The 22,903-nt window shown below is 29.6% G+C and overlaps 1 protein-coding gene across 1 annotated transcript in view; it reads left to right on the top strand.

The window, feature by feature from the left end:
- Positions 1 to 22,903, top strand: part of LOC129004665 (neural-cadherin-like) — a 105,983-nt gene that overhangs the window by 40,810 nt on the left and 42,270 nt on the right. The window contains exon 2 of the mRNA XM_054433220.1: positions 16,346 to 16,379. Within this exon, the coding sequence (XP_054289195.1) occupies position 16,379 (1 nt within the window). The 5' untranslated portion in view covers positions 16,346 to 16,378. The remainder of the gene's footprint in view (positions 1 to 16,345; positions 16,380 to 22,903) is intronic.

Below are 22,903 nucleotides of genomic sequence, written 5' to 3'. Positions count from 1 at the left end.
TTTACGCACGATGATTTAAAAACTCGTAGACGACTGTCAAAAGGTTTATACAGTAATAATTAAGCGTATTAATAATTTAGCAGTGGCGTATTTTCTACTAATGAATAAATTTAGTTCTAGTTTTGTGTAGTTCTGAACATAAAGATAGGCTACGTTTTTACGTTGGTTCAACAACACTCTTTTTCTAACCCATTCTTAGAAAACAAAGGCTTGTTTTGTTATTCTACTAATACGTTATCATAAGTATCACTATTAAATGTTTACACATCGTAAAGTGTATAATGATTTCTAAGGCAACGAAGATTTATAAGCTTTAAATTATATGTAAATGCTGTTTAAGTTTAACCGTATACATCTTGGCCGTATATGTTGTACATGACTATTTAATTATTACAATGTGTATTATTAAATAAACGAGACTTAATCACATATATAAGTCATCAATTTATATTGGTTAAAAATATTTCTTTATTTATATTGTTATTATTTCGTTAATATATTCTTTTCTGTTATTTAGTAAGAGTTTTCTATAGTAAAATATAACCTAACATTTAAAAAGTTAATAGTTTTTAAAATACTGCATATAATTAATATGTTATCTGTTATAAAAAAATAAACTTCCTTCATAAAAAAGTTTTATGGAACTGTTGATATAAACATGTTTTCACATATTTTTTTATTAAACTCATAATGTCTCAGACTTGTATCCTCATGTTTGTTGTCGAGCTGTTCCAAACTATAATACCATTTTTTTAATGCTAGGTCTACTAAAATAAAAGAATCTAAATGATCATATTTCTATTAATTATTGATTTATCTATGTATTATAACAAAGAGTATACAGCATTTAAATGAAGACCAACTAATTAAGCTCGGATGATCGAACTACGTTAATTACTACTCTTGTCTTGGCAAAGACAACATCTTAAGGAGAGAATGGTCTTTGGTCTCTCTCAATCCATCACCTAAATTAAAAGTACAAAACAACCCTTGTAGACGTTTTATTCTTTGAGAGACAGATTTTGAACACACTGTATTCCTCGTTATTTGTTTATTTATAGACTGAAACTTTAACCATGGTACCGATTCTTATTTTTGCGCTAAAGTGTGAGAATATAGCCCTCAAACGGCTTGTCCTTTTGCCCCAATAAGGTGTCACTTTTAATATATTGTTACTTGTAAGAAAGGTTTCTGGCGTTAAATATTTTTTCTAAATTTGTATTCTTACGAAAAAACATAACAACAATTTTTCATTTTAAGTAACACTTGTTATAAGTCTGCATATATATAGTAATGGAAAATTAGTTTTTATCTATAAATATAAAAGAGAATGTTGGTTTGTATATTTGTATTTATGGCAGTGATAAACTCAGACACCGCTGGGGCGATGGCCGTAAAACTTGGTAGATACATGTATAATTTTATGGAATAAGTTTAATATGTCATCAATATAACATTCAGTGCTTAGCCCTGGGACCGTCTTAAAGGTACCTAGGATGTCAGGGATTGTGAAAAACGTTTTTGAAAAGAATCATAGAACACTATTGACAGCTGTATTAAATAAACCAACAAGTTGGGGTTCTATTATGTTCAATAGCATTAAAAAGCTACAACGTTTACCAATAGATTGCAGAACTATTTATTTATTTTTCCTGTTGAAAAGTATGGGTACAGCAGCTAGACCGAATAAAACCCGTAACTTCATAAAAACATTGTAAATTTCTTACTCTAAACCTTTTTGTAATGCTTGCTGTTACCACTAGCCAACCTAAAGTAAATAACGAACAAAATAATAAACTTAAGCTATGTAGTTAGCTATGTGGTATTGACTACGAAGTGATAGTTTTCGTTAAAAAGAGTAATAAAGGGTAAAATTAAAGCAAACATGCGTACTCACCTGATTCTTTTAGATTTTTATAAAAAATCTGATAAAATCATGACAGCCGATCAGATGTCAAGTTTAAATATTTGCTCCTGTCAAAACAAACTTAATAACTGGTACTGCAATGAGATAGAACGGTAGTAGCTTGGTAAAAAACTTGATAATTTTGTTGAATGAACAATGTCTCCCTTAGTTTGACTTCAGTAGTCACAAATGTTTAATTACCTTAAGTGATTAGGCTGTATAAGGATGTATTTAATCCTTAATTACTGTTACTATACGGAAAGATTATGTTAAAGGTCATGTTAGCACAAAGTTAAGTAACAGATTCATCCGGTTCATAATAAAACTCAAAAGTATGTCGGGAGTAGCCTACAGGCAACAGCTAGTACGATAATTACCGATAAAACTCAAAACTCAAATTGTTTTACTTTTAAACAGAATGACCCATTTTCTAATCGAGTTTCTCATATTTCTCCATCGATGATCAATAGGCTATTACGGCTGAAATTCTCACAAATGCGTTAAGTGATTAATTTTAACGTTGTGAAGAATAATACGCTTTAACGATATCACAAATTATAGTAAATACCACATAGCTAACTACATAGCTTAAGTTTATTATTTTGTTTGTTATTTAATAAACAATACATAATTTGGATTACATTTTTTGTGACTGATCATTTTAAAGGGGTTTAACCAGCTAATATAACAATACAAAAAAAAAAATAATAATATAAAAAGTCCCAACAGGCCACTTGTCTAAAGATACAAATATCGAGTATTAGGATTGGCACTGTCACCGTAAGCAATGAAACCCAATGTAATTGCCAATGTTTACATTTAAAACTCAACTGTTTGGACAATGGATGGAAATAAAATGACGATTTTGTTTTAATATTTCACGCTGTAGGTCCTAATCGACAAATGATTTGATTTGGGTATGTTATGTACATTTGGTTCAATCAAACAATTATTCACGATAAAACCTTTAATAACTAACGCACTAGTTGACAGTTGACACTGTTCTATCATAAGAGTGTGTATGGAAGCTAACTAATGTATAAATAGAAACAAATCATGATTGCAAACTTTTAAAAATTGTTACTTTATTTTACTTGTACTGGTTTGATATTGTTATAAATTGCTAATTTTATATTTCCTGGAATCGATTGTATAATTGTTATTTGTAGGCTATTGTAAAAATAATGTAAAACCAATTTATTTTGTATCATATCATAAAATCTGAGTACCTATTTGATCAGTGCCACTTATTCATGGCGTTAAAATAGTTAATGTCGTTGCCTAAACCTAATCACTGTTTTGTTTTTGTATAAAAAGATCATAATTTGAAAACAAAATATTCGTGTTCCATACAATATTGCCTATTTTATGGATCGCCTATTGTATACAATATTTCCTCCGCACAATATTTCCTATAGGCTATTGCCCTATTTGTGCCACATCCTGCTGCAGGGGTGTGTTCTATTAAACCTTGTGCAATGTATTTTTAATGGCCTATTTTTTTTTAAATACCAGGGACATTTAAAATAATAAAATTTCATTATATTGACCAATCAAGATAACTAATTATAAAATGTGGAAATAATCAAGATGTATTGCATTTTATGCCAACGAAGAGACAAACGTCGCCGACTTTAGTGTTGTCCGTGACTAGAATATGTCCAAGGACTATGTGGCCAGGTGTTAGGCAGTGAAAATAACAAATGTTTGTTCCTTATTATAAATTAGAGCCGGTCAAAAATGTTTGAACAGGAGGAATGATCATAAATAGTATATTTATCATACCACCCACTTACTTTCATTATCACTGATGGTCTTTTGCATTTTTGTAGAAAGATAAGCCATCCAAATCCCATTGTTTGGCTCAGAAACATGAGTCAAGCGGTACGAAACGCATTTAAGTGTTCTATTTATACTCTCAATGATTGTTTGACCAATTATCTCCTATTCAATAGTTAACATACTCAGAAGCCAGTAATCATGTAAGTATTAGTGTAAGCTTTGAATTAATTACTGGTTATTGCTTAGTGGAATACCAGTTGGGTCAGCTCAAATCCTTAATCCTGATAAAGCAGGACATTTGGATTTGAACAACAGATCGGGCTGGCTTTGTAGTAACAGAGCCGATATTTACTTCGGTCATAGTTTATGTATTTACATAAAAAGATAACATAGTTATACTTTTATAAATTCATTATGTGAAACATTATACATAGTTTTTCATATGGTCTAAGTAACATTTTTGAAATAGCACGTGAAGCTAGTGCCAGGCATTTTTAAATATAATATTCATTGTTGTGTCTAAATTGCTGAAACGCTGAATATTTATTGAAATAGCTTTGTATTATTGATATTATCGTGATAAGGCAAATAATTGGTAACTTTCCCTTTTATGTCTCTTAAAATATTTATATATACCATAGTTTAATTTATAATACATTACTACAGCCCACAGAAAATACAGAAAACATAAGAAGAATCGATTTACCGGTTCCTTATTGCTATAATGAAATTAACTAAAAATAGTACATATAGTTTAGTATGTTTTATTAATTACATCTTCTACGCACGAACTTTTAAAATTAACCAAGAGTGTTTCAAATCTAATATGTTTATGGAAATAGATTTGTAAACATTGCTATGTTACCAACTTTGTTACACATTTAAAATATATAAAAAAAATAAATCAATTGATATTTAACTACTTACTACTTACTAACTTGTATAGCATATGCTTTACAAACTGATTCTTATGAAACTATTAAGATACAATTGATTGCATAACTTATTAATATGTAACTTTAATATATTAACTATCAGAGTGACAAGCATATCTGTAAATAACTAAAACAAGTTTTTCAATTGAAAGTGTTAGAAACATATTGAATTTACGTGTTTCATATGTAACATATGTATATATAAATCTTATATATATATTCTTGAGGAGATCTTGATAGAGTTTATGATAAATGAAACATTTAACATTGCAAATTTTCGTTTAATACAAACGTTTTCAAGCAAAGAGAAATTAATGAAAAATGCAAAAATGAACAAAACGAATAAATATGAGCTGTTTACAAATAGTTGAATTTTGAGAACATATGATTGAGTACAAATCAAAGAAAATAATAAAATCAGCCTAAAAGAAAATAAAAATTCAGCTTATTATACTACAAGTACATAAACTCTATCAAGATCTCCTCGAGAATATAAAAGTCATTTGGCATTTTATAGATATGTATGAATATAATTTTTGTATTTGTTTTTACACACCCTCTGGTTCATTAGGGCGATAACCGCATTATCAATTATAAATCAGATAATTGCCATAATAAACAATTAACAATTAATACAGGGACTCAAACATGGTTTTCTAGAAGTGTGATCCTAAGTAGAAAGAACTATTCTAAATTCAGTTTATTCAATTTTTTGATTACAAAATGTATAAAAAAAATACCACCCTTAGTGATGAGCTAATCTGTTCTTTTTGCCACAAATTCACATGTGACGTAAAGCTAAAAATATTTACAAAACGTGCTTGGCTAAACATCATTAAATTTATGTACTCTATTTTATACAAAGAAATATTTGGTCAAGAAAAAAAGATGGACGTCCGAAGAGATGAGTTTCCAAGTAAACGTTGGTGTGTGTGTGTGTGTAGTCAACTACTGAGTGGATATGGTCAACCAAGAGAGGTTTGAAATTTGTGAAGTGTGTGTTGTGTTGAAAGAACACATGTATTTATTTCCTCCGGATTCAAGTCACGGAAGACACTAATGGCGTTGAGAATCTCATCACTCGTTTCGCTTGCCTCTGTTTTAGTTTAGTTTTGTTTTAACCTTTTTTTAAAAATATACATTTTTCTTCTATTACATGTTCATGATTGTTCACATTACTTGAATAGGGAAAATATCTGACATTTGAGAAGTTTTCCTATCTAATTAGAGCAACTGTAGTCTTTCTTTCAACTTACACAACTGAGAAAGTTGGTTAAGTTACAAAAAAGATACCACACATCATAATAAGTCATCCTATCAGTTTGAGTTGATTTGAAAGTTGGTGTATTTGATATACAACTGTAATTTGCACAGTGTATTCCTGTTTGTCGGCTGAACTCAACTAATCCATTTCGATTAAAAATTTGTGACTCAGTAATTGTGATGGAATTTATAGTTTCACCGTTTGTCAAATATCTGTTTTAACTATCTTATGCCATCTAAGTTCAACTCAGATTATTCAACTAGGCATAAATCGTAAAACTACAATAGTTTACAGCGTTTATAATATAAAGTTAACAATAGAGACGAATTCATGAATAAAGATGTTTGTATCTGATCTTCTAGGGTACGTCAATGGAGCAGTCTAATAAAACAAACGAGATGTGAAAAAATAATAATTTTTTAATGACAGGTTTGGTAAAACTATTTCAGCGAGTGCATAGAAATATAACTTCACCAGGAACCATTAGCCAATCTTGGATATGTGTGGAAGAGTGGGGAAGAATGCAGGTACAGGGCCAATGGTGGGAATTTTACAAATATTTGTTTAGCTGGGAACACCGCCTATTTGGCTACTCGCGCTGGATAAAGTACAAAAGAGGTAAAGGATACTGTGACCCTTACCCACCCTTTTAGAAGGCGTAGACCACTGTAATAGTGCGTAAAAGCAGTATGACCAAACACTAAGTAGGATAATACAATTATAAATATATATATTAAGAGGAAAACAGAGAGGACAAAGAAACCCTGCTTAATTGTATGCGACAACAATTTTAATTATCTTTAACAATAACAATGTTCTTCTCCTCAAATGTACCTGCAGCAATCTTGTTACCTTCTGATATTTTTGTTAGAGAAAATTACTTCACTTCGTACAAAAGGTTTCTATTTTTAATTCCTTAATTGAAAGACCTAAAAAATATGTAATGCAGGTGCAAAGTTAAGTATGTAGCGTGTATGGTAAGCCTGAACTAATTATTATTTATTTTTAAAATACGGATGAATCTGTGCAAACATAGTATGCTTCTCGGACATAATTGTTATTGACGTGTATTTTCCGTTCACGAGGTTTTGAATTTATCCTCATTGATTTTTTTAGTCTATTTCGTTGATAATAATATGAATACAACAACCTGATTAAAAATTTTAAAGATTACGTTACCCCTTTACAACAGTAATAGTTTTTTTTACTTACTAATAAGGGTAAATAGTTCCCTAACCCGTTAATAAAACGACAAAAAAGTGTTGATTCTTATAAAATGAAGTATATGAAAGAACTATCATAAGAGTACTTAGAGATAAACTGGTCCATTTCTCCGGATGCATTTTCCAGTGATTAAATTGTTAATAGTGCGCGATTAGTGCTCTCAAATACTTAAGTAAGTTATTTAAATGTGTTACCAAAACGATGTAACTATATGTGTAGCTCTTTTAGTAAGACATGTAATATTAATATCATAACAAATTAAAATGAAAAACGATTTCAACATTTTTTTTAGCTTATTATTAGTTTAAAATTTGTTTCGTGTTAATATGTATTGATTGTTTATACATTTAAAGGTTTTGTTAGCTACATCTAATTTTTTTTAATTTGTTTTGGGGGATTATTTCACTGTTATCACATATTCGAACTAAAAAAACGCAACAGCTTTACTTTTTGAAATAAATGATAACTTTTATAGGTAAAACAGTAACGTCACAGAAATTAAAGAAAGAAACGTATACCTGAAACATATATTTACTGGCCTAAACACATTTTCACTAAAGATAAAACTTAGGTTTTCATAGACTTCATTAATTTTTTGTTGTTGTGGTTATCCATTATAATTAATTAAAATGTTACTACAGTAATAACTGACATTTACACATATTGAATCTATTTTAGATGTGGACCTTAATAAAGGTTATAGCCAGGAAAACGATCCGTATAAATTTTGTTACGGATTACAATCTCACGATTGAGATTTAGCGTTTTAAATACTGGTTAAGTTCTCAGGACCTGCTACAAGATCCCAACAGTAAAGTTCATTTTGGCATTCAACCAAACTCCCTGGTCAATAACGTTTATAACCTTTAACTAGAACGAATGTCTTGTTTAAACCCTATTGTAATATTTAGCTACAATCATTAAAATAAACTTTCTACATACTTACTTTTTATTTTAGCTTAATTTTAATAACAAAATATTGTTGGATGATTTATTCAATCGATACATCAATCCGAGCTTTTGTTAGCCTACCGCTATTGCACGTGTTGTTTCTTTTTTTGTTCTGGCTGTTGCTTTGTCCAGATGTATATTTTTTATTTATTTCTTGTTTTATTTTTGCACTTCATAACCTGTTGTTGTTAATTACGCGCTATATTATTAGCTGGTTATGTCGTTTGCATGTTATGTCTGCTTTTTATATTCATTCTCATTTATTGCACATATTTTAGTATAACTTATCATTTATATGTTCACACTTGTAATACTTAAACTGATTTAACCTATTCAATGTAAGTTTGAATGTAATAATTGTGTTACCGTTGGAAGAATAGATAAATAAATAAATAAATTGACGATAATTTACGATAATTGATCAACGATAATTGAACTAGAATTCGCCTTCACTGAGTTTCGTCAGGAACGTTTAAAAAAAATAAAATATACGCTTAGTGTTAAAATACTTTTGAAATCAGAACTGTATATTTTAGTATGTGTATATAGCATTGAAATCATCGAATATTAAAGAATAAGGCAAAGAATATTAACTGACCAAATCGTATAGGGAGTATTTATTGGACCTTTTAATAGGGTAAAAACATTCTTCATAAGTTCTTAACACGATTAAGGCTATTAGAGAGACAATTCCGTTTACGCACACAAAAAAATAAATAGACTGGACAGTAGGATAGTAATTAGATAATATTAACTAGTGTGAGTGGACATTAATACAATGCGTAACTTATTTGGTTTGTTGCTTTGTATTTTTTTTCCTGGGTGTCTGGGTGAGACCAACAGTGCAACTCAAATAAAAAACTTTGCAATAATAAAGTAATTTGAATTTACATTAGAGACCTCGTAAAACAATACTACCTAACGTAGTATTAATAAGAAACATTATATTAAAGAATATGTTTCAACATATTCACTGGTTAAAATAGTTTTAAAATTTACTGATCGTATTTTTGAGCGACAAATACGGAGACAGTAAATAAGAGACATCCAAAGGGACTGGAGTCGCAAACAAACGTTGACGTCTAGTTCACTAATGATTCGATACGTTTGGCTAAAGTAGTTTTATTAAGTAGACGAGACATGTTTGCTTATTGCTTGACTGTAGTTCCTCTTCTTATGTAAATATTTATTTCAAAAATGTCTCTCAGTATATTTATTTGTGTGACTATATTAAATACAATATTGCAGAATTTTAAAATGTGTCCTATTACATGAAAAACAAATTTTTTTATTTGTTATCCCTTTAACGAGCTAATACTTCTTAATACTATTATGGTTCGTGTAAATCAGCTTAAAAAAGAGAAAAAAATCTAAAACATATTACATAAAACCATTTTATCAGCAGATAAACAAAACTCGTGGAAAAATTCGTCATTACTTCGTTAACATTTAACTTAAATGATTTTACGTACATAATTTAATAAATACGCATAGGAATATTGCTTGGAATTTGTTATTGCAAACACTTTGTCATATTCAGCATAAAGAACTTAAATAACTGTTATGACCCACGTGGAATAGGGACAATGTCAATATTGTCCTAGCTTTAGGGCCATTTGCCAGATGACAGTTTGCATTTTTCACGACGCCTGTTCCTACTAAAGATATTGTCTTCAAAAGAATTACCTCTATAACTTACTTCACTGTAAAAGCAATTCAGTAGGATATATCGTTAAGTAAAATAAACTAATATGTAAGAATACCTTCACCATACTAAATACATTACAATATGGATTTTGATATTTAAAATATTCAATCTAATAGAGTAATTTATTAAGGGAGAAGCATTGGATAAATGCAGTATTAATAAAATGTAAAAATAATGTAACTGTAAAAATTTACTTTTCACTCTATGATATTATATTTTTTATAGTAGCTTGAATTGTGTACGATTAACAGGCAGTTTTTTTTTTACTGTTGAAAGTATAACACAAATGTATAAAATATTTATTTTACCATGTTGCGTTAAAATAGATAGAATGTAAATATTACAACTTAGAATTATAGCTTACATACCATCTTTAATAATAACAGTAAAACGACGATTTCTAACATTTGAGGTAATTTAGATTTTCCCAATTTCTTGTTCAAAACTGAATACAGTAGTTACAAAAATAATATTAAAAGAATTACCAAAATTATTTTTAAATGTTGATGATTTGAAACAAACTCACGCGTTGCCTTTTTGTCCCAACTAGAACTATTTGTGGTTTACCTAAAATTTAAGTGTTAAACATGTTAAGTTTTTACACATGACAGGTGGTGCCTGTATCGTAATAGATGGTGAACGTAAGTAACTATTAATTTTTTTTTCGGAAATAGGACTAAGAAACTACTCTTCACTTTTATTGCGAGTCTTTGAAATTAGACTCAAGAATATAATTAATGTTTTCGTAGCAGCCTATGAAGCAAATTTTTATACATCCTATTCATAGTTATTTTCAACATCCATAACTAATTGGAAAACCTGAAGGAATTGACTTTTATTAATAAAATTGGCATAAGGATTTATAACATTCCTTGGTAACATCACGGGTTCAGAGGATTTATAACCTACTACGGTGGATCCAACTTAACTCGTTTTGATATCATCAACACCCCCATATCAGGGAGAATGGCCACATCAAAGGCTTGACTGACATAAAAACCCAAAGCTTATATACTTACAGGTTTTTTTAACACTAATAGCAGTTTGGGCACTAAATGAAAAATTAAAATCAAACTAGAGGAGGATTGACTAATTGATGTAAAATATTTTGTTTTTACTGGGAATACAGCTAGTTTTTTTTAAACTTATTTTAACAAAAAAAAAAACATAAACATAGTCTATAAAAAACGTCTAAAACACAAACGTCTATGGATCATATGCATATCCAAATGATTGCGCTCTAGGGTAAGCATTCAATACAGAGTTTTATTAATACGAAAAGTAAGAAAATGCATAACACTTCATTTACACTTCTACTGTTAACTCACACTACGTTAAATATACATAAAAGATGGTATGTAGTGATTCCGATTGGACACTCCAATCAACATTTGGAGTCATCATCACTTGCGTAATGATGATTTGTGTTTAATCGAAATCAATCACCACTTACAATCTTATATGTATACTAGCTGTGTGCCCGTTCTACGCACGGGGATCTTATAGTAGTCAGTTGAAACCTTCTTATATTAAGATTAAGAACAGCAATTAGTTTGTATATTTGCAGATATGCTGGCAAAACTATTATATATAAACCTTTGCAAATACAGTAACTGACAGTTCAAGCCAAAATAAATGCTTCGCAATTAAATGTCACCCGGATCGTGTGGGTCCATATGTCCAATGATTAAACTAAAAAATGTTTTATAGATCCATGAAGCGTAGCCCTAAAGTAGGCCTATAATTGAAAGTTACTTTCCACATCGGTTAACTTAAACGTATTTAAAGTACTACCTCAACCTCACCATTTAACACTTTATTCCGGTTGACATTTTCAGTATCAAAGGTGCTCTTGTCCATTCCGTGAAACACTGAGAAATAAGGACAATAATGCGTTACCAACATACAACAAAACAACACAATACAACAATCCAACAAAGGCCACGAACTATTGATACATAAACAATATAAAGGCGTAAACAATTCATGATGGTTTGCCCAACAAATGTTTTACTCAAATAGGTTATCATTTTCTTAGCATACCGGGTAAGCTAAGATTTGGAATCGAGACAGAAAAAGCAAAACTTATACAGAGTTAAGACATCACTTAAATTGAATACGGACGGCTCTAATAAATAAGGTGCAACACCAACGATATCAAATTTGTAAACTACCGGTTCTAAGGAAAATAACCACTACCTACGTAAAAACCTACCTAAGAACTATAATAAATCGGACCAATTAAATACATTAATATCTAGTCCCGAGGTTATTGATCTCTTGCTTTTGGATTTTCTCGTAAAGAGTTATAGCGTAAACTTATCAGTGTCAGTTTGAAAAAAAAGCAACCTTACCCAAACAACTTTTTGTTATTTAATAGATTACGAATTCTCTAAACAATGATTAGTATATCTATTAACATTAGAAGGAAATGTGACGAAAATCACACAATGTTGGGGTTTTGGTCATTTGTAATTTTATTTTTTAATTAGGTAGGCCATGTATTCTATGGAAAAGTACCGGTATCAAGGATCGTCATCAAAAAGGTTGTTATGAATAAATATGCAGGCTTACGTACCCAAGATATGAGCTATGGGCCTATTGGCTGTATGGTCCAGCGATTGCATCACACGGTGAGTAGAAACAGAAAGTGACACATTGGAAAAGCGAGTTTAGCACTTCCTCTGTTAAACCTCTCTACAATCACCCACTGCAGTTGTGATTTTTTACTTTACACTTTACACAACCGCCATTGAAGCGCCGTCAATGAGTGGAAACCTTTTTTGTAAGCTATTGGCGACGGTCATTTCAGTGTCACAGCCCTATACAACACTGATTCAAGGTCTTCTTCTTTCTGGTTGTTAAAACTCAAGAAACATTTTATACTCAAAGAATTTCTGGTTCCGATTTGGACGATGTCTAGTTATTAAATTTCATTTACGGTTACACTATTAGACTATATTATTGCACTTGTGATTAATTAAATCCGTTATTATGTAAGAAAAACGTTTTTAATCTCACTTGGTTGGGATTTGCTTTCAAAACGTGATTCGAAATAGTTGCGGTATTTGTAAACAACATTTGTAAACATGTCATTGACAGCTAGAAAAAATAATCTTGATCCGAACAGCTGTTCGTTATTTCATAGACGATTATGTGATAAAAATTGAACGAAAACTTGACAAAAATCGCACAAAACTGCACTTTTGAACGTCCGTAATTTTATTTACAAAGTAGTGAGGCTATATTTAAATCACTAAAAACACTCTCTTCAATCCAGTGAATACATTAAAATGACTTGGATCTTGATATGTACTCTGGTTTTCACGGAGAAGATTGCGTAAAATGCCATCTTGAGTGTTACAGACAAAGGGACAGACAGACAGACAGACAGAAATTGAGATAAGACTCGTTTCTGCTTCTTTAATGTATAAAACGTAAAAATAACCTAAAAGTATATAATTCTGAGCAATGTACAGACAAAACTCTAATTTTATTTATATAGATTTACTGTAGTGTGAGGCAACATTGTAGGTGTGAATATTTGTTTAGAACACGTACTATGATGACCAAGATATTTATGTTATTATTACGTTTCAAAAACTTTAATTAAATATTTATTACTTAATCATAAACGCAAATTTAGGTGTAATGTTAACTTTATCCATAGTAATTGTTTTAAGATCGTCATACTTTTAAGAGACTCATACAATGTAAGGTATTTTGAAAGGTTAACATCAAACGAAGTCTTACATCCCAATATTTCTTCATTTACAAATGTTTGACTCCAAAAGGAACACTTATTCTAGTCACGGAAGCCACTGATGGCGTTGAGAATCTCATCGTTCGTTTCTTTTTCCTTCTTTTCCTAAATTTATAACACTTGGTTAAGATTTACAAAAAAGTATTGTAAATGCAAATCTTTAAATCAACAATGTTATATAATCTTTAGATAAATAAATCACTATAAAATCCTTTTAAGATCAGTTTTTGAACGTGTAGTTTATGCAACTTTTATATGTTTATAATATGGATATCAATGTTAATTCTGTGGATCTAATTCTGTAACAGTACTGTACCGTATCCGCAAGAAATAAAGGATTTAAAGTAATAAACGAGATCAGAATAGAGCATTTTAAACATGTTTAAATGACAATTTGAACAATCGTTAATGAATAATGAGTGGCAATGATGGCTGATTTTATTTTATTTAAATAACAGAGATACACAATAATTTTAAACTAAACCTATATTAAAACCATTGTTAAAAAATATATAAATCATATTAGGGTTAATAGTAAGTGTTAATAATCCAAATTAAAGTACATTCTAGCAGTTACTTCAAAACTGCAATTCGGCTTATATCATTTTTTAAATGCGTGTCTGCAATACAAAAATAATAATATGCTCTAGAATAAAATTACGAATAAATGTTAGCAGATTAACTATCACATTAACAATCTCATTAACAATCACTATAACAATCACATTAATTATATTACATTGTAAAACAACAATGGCTAAATGTCAGTTACAAATTTCCTATGAATATTTCCGTGTTAAAGGCGTCGTTTCAAATTTAAACTGAGTCGTTGTACTATAACTTATTCTAAAAAGACACTTCGTCTAGTAATTAATTATAAAGTTTCCGCCCTTGGAATAAAATATCTACTTTCAAGGTATTAAAGTGAGATTGAGTCATTAAGCTAGGATAAACGAAGTTTGTAAAGTACCTCGCTTAGCCAAAGACGACATCTTGATTAAAGGACTTTTCTGGTCTCCAGTTCATCATCTGAGTATAAAACATATTCAAACCTATTTTTATGGAAGTTAAGAAAATTTGTAATTGAGATAATATCTTTTTAGGAAATCGTCAAATATAATATTGAAAGTATTATTTACATTGTTTATTTAGTCATACACACTGACAAGAAATGAAAGATATTTTTTACGAGCCCCATTTCATAATCTAATTAGCAAAGTTAGGTTGCTGCGCTAAGATTCTGTTGAAGCCTTAACTGGATGGCGTAGCTTATGATACTCCATAAAAAAATAAGATCATGGAACTTGAAAGGCGTGTGTACACGGAACCATTGGTCGCTTGAATTCAATTAATAACAATTAATAACAAAGTGTTGTGTATGTAATATTTATACTGTACAAGTTTGGACTTAACATTTGTATAATGTGCATTCACCAAAACTTGTTTTATTAACTTCTTAATATAGTAAACTCAGTGGTAAATCCTTAGGAAACACATATTTATTAATAAAATTAGTTGCATGAGATAAAAATGTGCCATTTCAAATCTTATAAATTATTTTGGTACACCACCAATGTTTTTAGAACTAGGTGCAACATCTCGATGAGTATTAATTTAAATGAATCTCCTACGACTATGGTCGATGCATTGTTCTATTTTTTTTTATTAAGTGATATTTTTAGAATATATTTATTAATTATTTATAATTGTTAAGAAGAGTAAATAGCCATCAGGCCATATTTCTATTGGCAAGGATCTGTGGTGTTGGCTCGAGCCACGAATACTTATGATATTGGTTTTTAATCAAGAAAAGCTGAAGCTGGCTTTCTTAAAGATATAAAATACGATTCTTCGTTGGGAGTGACTTTATCTTATTACGGAACATATCTTAGTTACAGAATACATTTTTTATTATATATACTCAAGGAGTATAACATTTAGGGCAACTCAATATGACTAAGTCGTCTTCACATGATCTGTAAAAGTGTTAAAAAAAATCCCTTACTACCCTTAAAGTGTACGCTCTTTTTAAATAAAATAACACTTTAAAACCCCTTAGTAAAACTTTTATTTTTTAAGAAAGCTTTCAAACGAAAATAAAAAAAGCTCCACACCAGAGTGTTAAAAAATGTTGATATTTATATAATTACTTTCCTAAATTAAATGGATAGGAAATATTGAATGTATACAAAAGGGTTGGAAATCAATAGACGCATGACATTTAGGTATTCAGACATTATAGTAAATATCGTCAGGTTATTTAAATATTTTTTAGTTTTGTTAGTTTTTACTGTTATGAAATTAAAATTTTGCTTGCAGAAAGTGTAGGATATTCTTTTTGTAAACTCACATTTAATTTCATACTTTTTTACTAAAATAAAACAGCTAACATAATAATCCGTATGATTTCCACTAAATGCACTATTTCCATTTTTTTCAAATTATGCGTTTAGTAAAAATAAAACTGTGATTGTTTAAAACGGATGTTCAATAAAACTTATGTTGTATTCTTTAAAATCGATGAGTAAAATAATATCTAAAAGTAAATCGGTGTCAGGTCCAGGTCTTACCATGAGTTTATGCTTAAATGTAATTATAATTTTTAAAAGGCAAAGACACCCCTTAACACACCCCTTATAAGGCAATAATGTCAATAAAGTTTGCAAATACGTGTTTTTATTTAATAAAGTTTATAATTTTAATCCAGGGTGTGCTGATTCAAGTTATTTTTCTATCAACTCATCAGATCACAAACACAGTTAAATCCTTTCTCTACCAACCTAGTTAAAATGTATATTCCTTTTTGTTTCAGATGTTCTGAAAATTTAAGAAAATCTTCGATACCAGTAAGTAAATTTCACATAGAACCTTCATTTATGTTTATGCACGTTTACCTTCACATGTTTATGTTTTAGACACGTAAGACTTGGCACACACTATTGCTGGGTAACTTAAATGGGGATCTATGTAAGGTATTGATGAAATACATACAGCAAAAACGTCATCCTGATTTAATTTCTATACCGTACTCGTTTAGTTAGGTTAAGTAAGAGTGAAATCTGTATTTAACATTTAGGATAATTTTGATTTCATGAATGACCTTTATTGTCTTCTAGCTTTCTTCCTCCTTCCAATTACTTGATGTATCCGTTCAGATCTTTCTGTCTAGACCCACTTCTACCTAGTAGGTCATGGAACTATAACATAACATAGTTAGAACCATTAGTAATTGGTGGGATTTGAACCCGACAACTAAGGAACCGAATCAATGTTCACTAATCCTTACCAGCCATCTCCTCGTTAGTTTTTCTAATGATCAGACAACTAGTATGGTAAAGACAAATGTTACAAAAACATAAACTGTAGATAGAGCTACGTATTGCACGTTTTATACTATCAAACTATTTTGTTCATGAAGTAATATTGCATTTCTTGGACAATACGCAATTTGTCAATCTGAAAACGTGGTTATTTAATAAATATGCATTGCTGAAATAGCGGTGGTTTTATAAAAGTGAAAATTAACATTCATCGCGAATGTCAATGTCATTAAACAGTTCGCATTGAAATTACCGTCAGGTAGCGGATTAAAATGGTAGGCCTACTGACGCTGCGAGAATACTCAATCTAATTTCAAAATAACAATCATAATTTGAATCATTCTTTTTATAATACCTTCCTCTAATCCTCCCTGATTATTAATAAATTTGAATAATTTATATTTGAAAACATGTAATAAAAAATTAAATAAAAATGTAACAGGCCTACTACTTTTATCTTTCAAAAAATGATGTAAAAATTAAACATTCCATTTATATTTAAAAACATAGCAGCAAACCAATCTTTAAAATTTGAAAATAACCGATGGATTACATTTTGGAATATAAATTCTAAAAAGGTCATTTATTAATACAGTTCTATTTAAAGTCTGCATTTTTTAATCTTTTTTACTAAACTATAATGTTACTTTAAGTAAACGTATAAGGTATGTTGTCTTTTAGTCATTAATTGAAGTGGTTGGATTTTTAGGGGCGCAGTAAATCATTCAAAGTTGAAAGTAGACATTGCAGGATTCATGAGGTGCATTTTGAGCCTCTGAAACTTTTAGCGATTCTTGTTTTGTCAAACTTTAAATCCTTGAGAGAATCTTAATAGTGAAACGTTTATGGAATATAAAACGTTTTAACTTATCACTTATTCGTTTTGTACAACGTAAACAAATATTGCAGTAAATTATTATATCGATTGCCATAAAATATTGGTAACTGAAACACTGACATTCTTAGGCAAAATTACAGTCCTATTATTTTTTACAAAATTCTCAACAAAATAATCAAAATTAACTAAAACAATTGCAAAGTAGCAAAATAAACTAGCAAAATAATCAACGTCAACTAAATTTGGGCAATAAGTCACATAAATACTCTCATTTTACTAAAATTACTTATCATAATAGAAATGTATGTGGTATTCCCAGATTCAAGAACAAATAATTATTTATGTTGTTTACCTTTTGATTGACAGGTTGTTGATGAATTTATAAGTTAGTGGTGAAATGACTTGTTTATAATTGATTTTCCTTTATAATAATTAGGAGTAGAATGACTTATCACTAAACAACATAATAGAAACGCAATAGGCCTATTACACATTACTATTATATAACGCATATAACTCTATATTATAAGCATCTTCTCACCTCAATTTCTATAAATGCCTTTACATATATGAGCATGGGAAATTCAGGTTCCCGGATCGTATAGTTTCAAAAATAGTTATGACCATATAACTTGGAAACACTCAAATTAAAATTATATTGTGAAAGAAACGTTCAAGTTGTCTGGAAGACTAAATATAGCTGGTAGGTGTCAAAAATATTCGCTTTGCTTTTACCCAACACAATTTGCCTAAACACATAGGTGATTGGAAATTACTGATCTTTTTACATTGGACAGTTTCTAACAGATTGTTTACTCTCACATGAAACCTTTAAAGGTTAACAGTGTAACAAAATCCTCAATTGAAATCATCATTTAACCATTACATACAATTAGTTGGCCTTTAACCACGCTAAATAAGCGTGATAGGTAAGATATATTTTGCACTTAATGATAATTCATATTTTAAAAGTAACACCACTTTGAACATTATTGATTCTCCAGCGCTCTTATACAATTATAATCCATACATTGGAAAAAAATAAAGGGGATCATTGTATGTTCAAGTTTGTAACATAGATTTCACCTCGTCACTTCAAATACATTCGCAAGTCAATTATATCTTCACAGAAACATCAGTTTAAATTTAGATCGCATCAAATTATAAAATACGTTTAATAAAAGTGATAAGTGTTACAAATACTAGCACTTTACAAAAATTACTTATCATGATGGAATCGCCCTATAAACATTATCACCCCTAACACCCTGTCTAGACGCCTGCGCTACGATGGGAGCGCCTCAGTTTGACTTTGGCGGTCTTTGAACGCACATCATGACGGACCAAAGTGACGCGTCGTAGTTATCAATGTGCGAATAACTAGTGAATTTACTCATGGTGGACCCGCTGAAAGTACTTTGGGTGTTGACTAACAGCACCTATCTAGGTAGGGATTCTCATACAACATTTTTATTACAACATTGTGATGAGTTAAAATTTGTATATCACTTTATGTACATATGTCATAATTTATAAGTTCTTTATTCCAAAATGACAAAATAATACATGGCATTGGAAAACACATTACAATGACTAAGTTTACTGATTATGTGAAAAGAGTAAAATATTTTTCTACAATACTTATACATGGTTTTAGCATTTAACATTTAGCCAACTACATGTTTTTGCTTGCTTCTCATGATTACAGTTAAGAAGTAGTATGAATAGTATGTTTGATTAATGTATGGTTTTAAAGTATAGGTTTCTATGGCATATAAATTGAATAAGTTGGCATTTTCGAATACTTTTCACGCTAAAGAATATACTTTTCATTACTAAGCAAACCACGTTCATGGGAACCATTTACCTATGACAACGTAGAATACTACTTAATGCATCTCATTGCATTTAGCTTTGGCAAATAATAATTGGAAGTAATACTTTGCACGTTCGGTGTTTGAGACATTCAGTAAAGTAGTTTATGTTAACTAATATTTTTTTGCAAAATTATTACATTGACAATCGCAAATAATGTATTTGTGAGAATATATCTGCAAATACTGATCTTGTTTTTTCGACTTAAGAGGTCTTTGATAAAACATATTGAAAACATACAGTGTAATAGAACTTTAACAGTAAATAATTTATTGTTAATTAAAATGAGTTTAACGTTAATTTTGATATAGGAAAATAGAGAACTAACTTATTAAATCGTACTTCTGGTTAAAATAACATAGATATCTAAATAAGAACGATTAACTTTATCCTTTTTCGCCATTATTTAGATTTTAAAAGTAAAATGAAATTTTCACCGCATGATTTATTTTCAAACACAACTTTAAGCGGATACTAAATGAGTTTAACTAGTTTCGTAAACTCTAATTGTATTCGAATCAGTTTAATTGCTTAGCGTCAAACTATAAAACGATTGCTCGGATGGTATTTATTGTTACTAAATATTACATGAAAATGAAATTAGATTTTCACTTAATATTTCCCTACTTCTATCTTCTTTGATTATTTTTCAATTTACTAAAGTTTGCCTTCGTAAAACAGTTTGCTGCAATGTTTATCTTAATCTTAATGTTTAAAAACAAATAAATAAATAAGTAAGCCATAAGATTATTTTAAAAATTAAGGAATTAATAGAGAATACAAACAAATATATTTTATTAGGTTACACATTACAAATATTGGACACTAATTGTGTTGCACTGACTATATTAAGTTTAGGTATAATTTGCATTTCTGTGTCTACTAATATAATTTTATAAAAGTAAATTTATTTCATGAACCTTTATTTTGTCCCAATCACTCCGATAAAAATGTAAAGTAAACTAACACGTAATATTATAAAAAAAAAAACATTCTTTAATTTAATAGTTTGCAATTTTAAGTTACCAAATATATATTTTATACATATAAACCTATCTATTTAATAATATAAATTCCTGAATTGGTAATGTTTAAGTAAAATGTCGACCTCAAGAAATCGGTTTTGTTACAAAAATCTACTATGACGTCGCGACATAGTTTCACTATTTTTGGCAGACGGTTTTAAAAGATTTTTCTCTAGTCTTCTGTCATTAAAAAAAATCTTATCATGTACTTAATAAGGTCAATTATGTAATATTCATTATCAATAAAAATATGTAAAAGAGTTTTAAATTCCACAAAATAATCACACCATATAACATATTCATCATTTAATAAGTGGTTGAGCTAAAACTGATCCGAAACTATACTTTCTACATTATTTAGAACACATTAGTACTTTGTAATCTCTGTCAAAAACTAAGGCGAGAAAATGTAAAAACATAAGCATAAATCGTCAGTTTAGGTCGAAGAGCCTCCTTCGATAGTAGCAAACTAAATTTATATTCAGAACCATGTCTTTCATCATATTACATACTACGAAAGAGAACAGGATTACAGCAATCTTATTGTTGGAGTTTTTAATCTCTTCTCTATTATACTGAAATAGGGCCGAAATCCTCCCTTCTTTAGTACAAAGCTGCATTCTACTTAAGTACAAAAGCCGTCTCTAACACCCCTTTAATTGAATTGTCGTCATCTAGGATTTGAAAGTATTAGTCTTTGTTGGGTATTGTTCCTGGATACTTACTTCCTCACAGGTCTGCTACATTGATTAAGTCAGACTTTGATTTTAGTAGTTGTTATGTATTTATTTTACTTTTCTTAAATATATTTATAAAATATAAATGTTTAAATTAATTGTTACAGCGAGGGATCATTTGAAAATTACCTGTGATTCCTTTTAAGCAAGATTATTTTAATCTTGTATTATAAAAAATTATTTAAGTTATTAAGTTTATTCAGAACTTCAATGCCGTGGTAGTAGCACGATTTAGACCCAGCCTTCGATAGAAGTCCCACAACTCCATACTTAAATTAGGACTATGTCTCATTTGCACAGTTTATTGCAACATATTGTTGTTTTACCTCTTATTTTGATGCAATAAAATTTAAAAAAAATTGGAGATAGTAAACGATTGAACAGTAACTTTGTATCGTAAATTACCACTACTTATGAGATTATATAGTCAGTATAAATAAAGACAGGTGTAAATATATGAAATATGTTGATTTTTATACAAAATACACTATTGGAGTAACAAAAAATCTGAACGCACAATACATACTTGTAAATTTTATATAATTAACATGTATAACTTTTACGTGAATAGGAATACCACATTAATTTTGTGTCATCGACGTTAAACCCATGTGCTGTTACTAGCCAACTTAGGTCTTTTGTTGGATATCATCATTAATTTGTAGTCCAATGTCAAATGACATCTAGGTTGTAATCGAAAGGTCCAGAAAACTTAAGAATCATGAAATTATTTAAATTGGGCTCTTGGAAATAAAAGACAGTTTAGCGGCTCACAGTCAACCAAATTATTTTTTTTTATAAAACTCATCGGTACGCCAGTATATTGATTTAAGTATTTTTGTTGCGAATCTATAAAACTAACTTCGTCTTAATACTTTAACCACGGGCATTTCAATAAAATAGCATTATATAAAATGTCTATGTCGGTTTCAGTTTACCACAGCTTAAATGACAGACTGTGGCTACGAAAAAAACAATGTTCAAGGGTTTTATTCCACAGCCAAAGTTTTATAGCAAACAGCGAAAGGGTGGTATTGGAATTGTAATCAATTTGGAAAAGTTTGCGCTTCTGAAGTTGAACGAGAACACTGTATCCATTTTCTACTTCTGATTAATCTACTTTATTTTTACCCCAAAAATACGTATGTTTAGATTAGTTTAATCATATTTTGACATTCTGGCTTCAGTTGTAAGTTGCTAGTTTAATTGTTGTTTGTTCTGCAAGCCCTTTCAAAGAACATACGAATTTATGTACCATATGTATTTTGTCCAATATTGGTTAATTTAAGGCCCTCAGGACATATGCAGGTGGATAAGTAGAAACTAATACCACTGTATTGGCTTATCAGAACAATTACAGTTACTAGAAATAATGACAACTGCATGAGACACAGTTTACAATATACACTCGTTAAGTAAAAGACAAAACATTTCGTCAGTATACTGTATAATTCTCTTGGGTAGATCTATAAAGGAGAGATAGAATCTTTCTATATGTAGTACTCATATATACGAAATAAGATGGCTTCCAGCTAACTCACAAGTAACCTCTAAAAGCTGAGAGGACTGTAATAT

This window comes from Macrosteles quadrilineatus, unplaced genomic scaffold (genome assembly GCF_028750875.1).
Source record: "Macrosteles quadrilineatus isolate MER2022 unplaced genomic scaffold, UCM_ALF_1.0 Scaffold_10__1_contigs__length_6754688, whole genome shotgun sequence".
Classification (NCBI taxonomy): Eukaryota; Metazoa; Arthropoda; class Insecta; order Hemiptera; family Cicadellidae; genus Macrosteles; species Macrosteles quadrilineatus.
The sequence above is the reverse complement of the archived record's forward strand: the minus strand, read 5'-3'. Positions and strand labels throughout refer to the sequence as shown.